General features: G+C 56.1%; 1 protein-coding gene across 1 annotated transcript in view; it reads right to left on the bottom strand.

Annotated features, from left to right (window-relative positions):
* Positions 1–243: 243 nt before the first annotated feature.
* The window catches only part of LIMK1 (LIM domain kinase 1), a 28,015-nt gene continuing 21,874 nt past the window's right edge, over positions 244–6,384 (bottom strand). The window contains exons 8-15 of the mRNA XM_006859704.1: positions 4,899–4,985; positions 4,609–4,740; positions 4,222–4,281; positions 3,924–3,989; positions 2,656–2,812; positions 915–970; positions 520–677; positions 244–432 (exon numbers count right to left, since the gene is read on the bottom strand). Of these exons, the coding sequence (XP_006859766.1) occupies positions 270–432; positions 520–677; positions 915–970; positions 2,656–2,812; positions 3,924–3,989; positions 4,222–4,281; positions 4,609–4,740; positions 4,899–4,985 (879 nt within the window). The 3' untranslated portion in view covers positions 244–269. The remainder of the gene's footprint in view (positions 433–519; positions 678–914; positions 971–2,655; positions 2,813–3,923; positions 3,990–4,221; positions 4,282–4,608; positions 4,741–4,898; positions 4,986–6,384) is intronic.

The raw sequence follows: 6,384 nt of genomic DNA, 5'->3' as shown, positions 1-6,384 counted from the left end.
GTGGTGTGTACAGGTGGCTGGGGGTGGGGGGCAGACGAGGGCATGACAGACACAGTCCCCTCCAGCTCATGCAATGAGAATCGTGTGCCCCCCCCACGACAAAGGTAAGGCAGGACGAGGTGGTATGTGTACAGCCAGGCCAGCTCTGGGGCTGGGGGCAGGAAGGGCAGGGGTCATGCCCGCTGGGGTGGGGTGAGTTCCATGCCAGCCCTCTCCTGCAGAGCTGGGACCCAGTTATGGGGGGAGGTGGGGATCTGGGCGGGATAGGCTCAGTCAGGGACCTCGGGGTGGGCGGGCAGTCCACTCTCGCCGCGCCGGTAGGTCTCCCAGAAGCCCCTGTCCAACTGCTCCAGCTGCAGGCCCAGTGGCAGGTGACCGGCCAAGTGCATGCGGAGGGTCTCTAGCCATTGTTCCAGCTTCACAAAGGAGGGTCTGGGCATAGTGGATGGATGGTGGGTGTTGACTCTGCTTGGGCCAAGCCGGCTCCCATGCCGCCCCCAGACTGCCTGCCCTGCTCACCTCTTTTCAGGGTCCAGGTCACAGCAGCGCACAGTGATGGGGAAGAAGCTTGGGGGGCAGTTCGGGGGGCAGTAGCGGTCCAGGAAACCCCTCACATTGAGGCCGAAGTCCATGGTGCGGGGTAGGTAGTCAGGGTCTGCGTTCACCCGCCCGATGATCTATCCCCCACAAGGCCCCTTGATTACTCCAGGGGCCTGTGTGCCACCCAGGTGAATCTAAGGTCACGCTTGGGTTGGCTGCAGACTGACCACCTCATCCCTTTGTGGACAGCCTCCTCCCAGAGTCTCCCTGGCCGGAAGACTGAAGATTTCTTGCCTATGTGTTGGGTGTGGGGAGGGGGAGGAAGGGGGTGCCACTGGGGCCTGGTGCCATCTACTGCCCATGCCTGCACCTACCTCACACAGGACGATTCCAAAGGAAAACACGTCCACCTTCTCATCATAGCTGCGGCCTGGACAGAAACAAAGAAGAGAGTACCGGGGATCTGTCTGCTGGGTGGGTGACTGCGGCTTCAGAATGGGGCCAGAAGGCAAATGCCAACAACCTGCATGGGGTTAGGGATTCCGCTCTGCCCCCTACCCCAGCAGACCTTTGGGACACCTGGGATGAGCATGTGAGCCCTGGGAAAGGAGTTCTAGCCCTGGCTCAGGTGCCACCCACTATGCAACTCTGGAGAAGGGCCTACAAGAACCTTCTAGAAGGGGAGGGCCAGTCAGGGGAGGAGCTGTGGTCATGGAAGCAGGTGAGAAAAAGAGAAAGGTAAAGGAAGACGCCTTGAAGCTGAATGAAAGGGCCACAAGCCAAGCAGTGCAGGCGACCTCTAGAAGCTGGAAAGACAAGTGAACGGATTCTCTGTGGCGCATCTGGAAAGACTCAGTCCTGCTGACACCCACTGAGGCAGAGTTTGGCCTCCAGAGCTGAGAGAAATATATGTGAGTTGTGAGAGCAGCCACAGGACCCAGACAGGACTCAGACAGAACGCAGACAGGAACTCAGATAGAACCCAGACAGGACTCAGACAGAATGCAGACAGGAACTCAGAACCCAGACAGGACTCAGACAGAATGCAGACAGGAACTCAGAACCCAGACAGGACTCAGACAGGAAGTCAGACAGGACTCAGACAGGAAGTCAGACAGGACTCAGACAGGAAGTCAGATAGAACGCAGACAGGACCAGAACAAGAACTCAGAAAGGACCCAGACAGGACCTCAGACAGAACCCAGACAGGACTTCAGATAGAACCCAGACAGGACCTCAGACAGAACCCAGACAGGAACTCAGACAGAACCCATACAGGACCTCAGATAGTACCCAGACAGGACCTCAGACAGAACCCAGACAGGACCTCAGATAGAACCCAGACAGGACCTCAGACAGAACCCAGACAGGACCTCAGATAGAACCCAGATAGGACCTCAGATAGGACCCAGACAGGACCTCAGAAAGGACCCAGACAGGACCTCAGAAAGGACCCAGACAGGACCTCAGCTAGAACCCAGACAGGACCTCAGACAGAAACCAGACAGGACCTCGGACAGAACCCAGACAGGACCTCAGACAGAACCCAGACAGGACCTAGACAGAACCCAGACAGGACCTAGACAGAACCCAGACAGGATCTGAGATAGAACCCAGACAGGACCTGAGATAGAACCCAGACAGGACCTAGACAGAACCCAGACAGGACCTCAGAAAGGACCCAGACAGGACCTCAGATAGAACCCAGACAGGACCTCAGATAGAACCCAGACAGGACCTCAGATAGAACCCAGACAGGACCTCAGATAGAACCCAGATAGGACCTCAGACAGAACGCAGACAGGACCTCAGACAGAACCCAGACAGGACCTCAGACAGAACCCAGACAGGACCTGAGATAGAACCCAGACAGGACCTGAGATAGAACCCAGACAGGACCTCAGAAAGGACCCAGACAGGAACTCAGATAGAACCCAGACAGGACCTCAGACAGAACGCAGACAGGACCTCAGACAGAACCCAGACAGGACCTAGACAAGAACTCAAGCAGGACCCAGATAAGAACCAGCCAGGACGCTGAGTGGCACCAAGGGGCTGCAGCTCTGCCTGGGATTCAGGGCACATGTGGGCACACCCTGGGCCTTGTCCACTCACCGTTGATCATCTCAGGAGCCATCCAGTAGGGGTTGCCCACCACTGTGTAACGCTTTTTGCGATCCGTCTTCTTGAGGCTCCGCAGGGTCTCAGGCTGTGTCTTCTCGTCCACCATGAGCCGCGCCAGGCCGAAGTCGGCCACCACCACGTTCCTGTTCTGGGTGACGACAGAAGTGGGCTACCCTGAGCCGTGGTCCTGGCAGTATTGGCCCCACCAGATGCACAGCCAGCTTCCTGATCCCGCCTTCAGAGGGGTGCGGGCTGCAGACTGCTCCCTCCCCTCACGGCTCTTTTCTTATGTAGCTGCTTACAGCTGTCCGAAAACACTAGTGCTTTCCCTCCATCTATTCCCCCAGAAACCCTCCTGGTGCCCCCACTGCTCTCCCCTCTGGGAACCTCCTCAGTCCCTCACAGGGTCCTGGCTTGTGTGTGTGTGTGTGTGTTGGGGGGGGGGGGCTGTGCTCCCTCTACTCACTGCTTTGCTCACTCCCATACTAATTAACGACTTGTCTTCCCCATAACAGCCCTCCTCTGGGCCTTGACACATGCTGTTCCTGCAAGTTACCTGGCCAACTCCCACCTGAACTTCCTCTCCAGGACGGGTCTCAGCCTTGTGAACAGCCTGTGGTCCCATTATCACTTTATACCTGGCCTCCCTGACTCCTCCGCAAGAAATCCCCTCAAAGCCTCCTGCCCTGGCCCCACACCAATGCCTCCTCTGGACCCTCTAGCCATTGACTGCCATAGACGCCGAGGGAAGAGCGTCAAAGGGATGATGGAACGGCACGGTGGCAGTAACCATAGGCTCAAACACAGCAACGATCGTGAGGATGGCACAGGGTCGCTATGAGTCAGACCTCACTCGATGGCACCGAGTAACGAGTGCAGCCACATGGCCACTCTGCCCTGGACTGTTTTCTGTGACTCCTGGGCTCACAGTTCCTCACAGCTGCACATCACCTTCTCCCTCATTCAATCCTCATAAATGCCTCAGCGGTCAGTGGGGCCGGGACTGCTTTTCTCTACTCTTCCGAGGCCCAGAGGGGTTGAGCACTACGGTGGAGGCCACACAGCAAATGAATGGCTCGGTACTTTAACCCAGGTCATTGGTTGGCCTCCCAACCCTGAGGTGCTTCCCACAGGCTGTTGTCCCCTGCCCTGCACTTGCCCACTTCCTGCAAATTGGAGCGGGGAGGTGACCTGGGGGCTCTGGTTCTGGGAAGGCGCTGAAAGTGGAAGAATGGAGGCCTGGGACGTGGGTTGCTTACCTCACGGACCAAGCAGTTGTGGGAGTTGAGGTCCCGGTGGATGATGTTCATGGAATGCAGATAGGCCTGGTGGGGGAGAGGCGTGGGGGGAAGAAAGGGCAGGGACGTTGGGAGGCAACAGGGCTGAGTGGGCAGCCTAACCCGGTGCTGCCCAGCTCTGGGCTCCCACTTTCTTTCCGCCCCTCAATGAGCTGGTTGGGGCGCTTTTCCACTGCCCTCTTCTAAAACTTCCTGTGGGTTCCACGAGAGCTGCTTCTCCGTGGGCTTCCCAGGGCAGGCAGCACCAGGGCCCACTCACCATTCCTGAGGCGATGTCCTTGGCAAAGCTCACCCTCTGGCTCCAGGGGTACTGGCTGTCCTGAGGATATGTGTGTGGGGGGGAAGCACAGCTGAGGATAAACCACAGCAGCAGGCCCGGGTGGGTCAGTGGGCGGCACGTCTGCACACACAGGTGCCTGCCTGTGAGGCTGGGGGCTCAGTTGTTTGAAATGGACCCTGTAGAGTGGCTACCCAGAGCAGTGTGCGCTCCCCTCAGGGTGTCTGCCTCCCAATTTCCTTCTGGCTTTGCCCTTTCAATTCAGAATCAAGACAAGGAGTGGCCCTGCCCACTGGGCTGGTGTAGTCGTGCAGTTGTGGGGGCCCTGGGCACATAGTGGGGGGGGGGGAGGTCTGCTGTGGCTCTCACCATGCTCTTGATGATGCCCCGCAGCGTGCCCCCCTTGATGTACTCTGTGATAAAGTTGAGCCTCTTGTCCTTGTAGAGCACCCCGATGAACTTGAGCACATTGGGGTGCTCCAGACATCGCATGACCTTCACCTGGCAGGGCACACACAGGCTAGGCCTTGGGATCACACCCCCCCCACGCCCACCCAGGATGCCCTCCCTGAAAACACAAGCTCTTCTGACAACATGCCACCATGCTCCTCGGGGGTGGGGGGAGGGGGTGGGGACCTTCTGGACCTCGCAGGACTGACCTCTTTGAGGAAGGTCCTCTGTGTCTCCTCATCAAAGCGGATCAGCTCCTTCATGACCATCACCTCGCCCGTCTCCCGGTGTGTCACCTGCGTGTGGAAACCAGAGTATGGGGACTTAGTGTGGAGACGAGCTCTCCTTCAAGTCCTTCTCGTAGGGGTCCCCTCCATGAACTGCAGAGGGACACACAGCCAGCCTGGAGGATCTCACAGACTGTTCAATGAATGCTATCAATCCCACCAAGGTGTGGGACTTAACACTCCCATTTTATAGATGACGAAACTGAGGTGCAGGGAGCTTTCCTAAAAGAACCAAGGCCACTCAGCTGGCAGGGAATGGGGGCTTCTGGGACTTGACTGCTCTTTCCTTGACATCACATGGTGGTTTGACCAGGGACTCCTCTTTTGGCATGGGGATCAGGGACAGAGGTTGGGCTATGGACTACTTGGACATATGAGGGGGCTTCAAAAAGTTTGTGGAAAAATTCCATTATCTTTCAATTCCATTTTTCTGAGATTGCCAGCAAGACGGCAGAATAGGCATAGACTACACAGACACTTTGCGACAAAGACTGTTGTTATTAACTGTCATCAAATTGGTTCTGACCCATAGTGACTCTTTAGAGGGTTACTGAGGAGCAGCTAGTGAGCTTGAAACACTGACCTTGTGGTTCAAACCAACTTTGCAGTCCAGCACATTAACCCACAGAAAACCGACACAGAGGACAATCTAGGAGCCCTGAGCTTCAGAGGAAAGGTTAGAGACGTGGATTGAACACCTACTGGAAGGAGAAGCTGGGCAGGGGTGGCAAAAAGAGATGTCTGGAGAATGGACTGTTGGCTAGATGCAGCAAAGTCACCTTGAATTTCTGTGAGCCGCTTTGGGAGACAGAGACAGGTGGCGGCCTGATGGTGCAGAAAAGGTGTGAATCCCTGTTCCCTACACTGCCCTGGGTAATAGAGGTGAGAACACCTTCGTCTATACCCAGTACAGACCCTGCTATCTGGGAGTTTGGAGGCTCATGATCTGAGTCAGTGTGAGGTGGGTGCCCGCTGTGGCACTTTGGTGCTTGGGTTCAGGTGGGCTCTGCTCCAGATCTACAGAACCCACAGAGCCTGCAGGCCAGAATGAGATGAGCAGGAACCTTCATAACCAGCCACCCTGCTCCCAGCTGCCCTCTGGTACTGACAGAACTGAAACTAGCAACCGGAAGGGCCTCCATGAACTACTTCCGGGTTGAGTGCCCTGAACACAGATAACACCTAGGTCTATAAGACTTCATCTAGAGCTGGGGACTCAACCAGTGTTGCAGACCGTGTAAGACTAGTCAGAGGTTCGAGGCCCTCTAGGGCTGAATGTAACAAATGAGGCCACTGGCAGTTAATGGAAAATTGCTTTCATCTTAATATTCAGGTATATATATTAAATTAATACACTGGAGCCTTTGAAAATCCACAGATAAATGTGATATTTTCCTAAAGCCAAGAC

The sequence above is a fragment of the Chrysochloris asiatica genome, unplaced genomic scaffold, assembly GCF_000296735.1.
Source record: "Chrysochloris asiatica unplaced genomic scaffold, ChrAsi1.0 scaffold00034, whole genome shotgun sequence".
Lineage (NCBI taxonomy): Eukaryota > Metazoa > Chordata > Mammalia > Afrosoricida > Chrysochloridae > Chrysochloris > Chrysochloris asiatica.
Note: the sequence above shows the minus strand (reverse complement) of the source record. Positions and strands in the feature narration are given on the sequence as shown.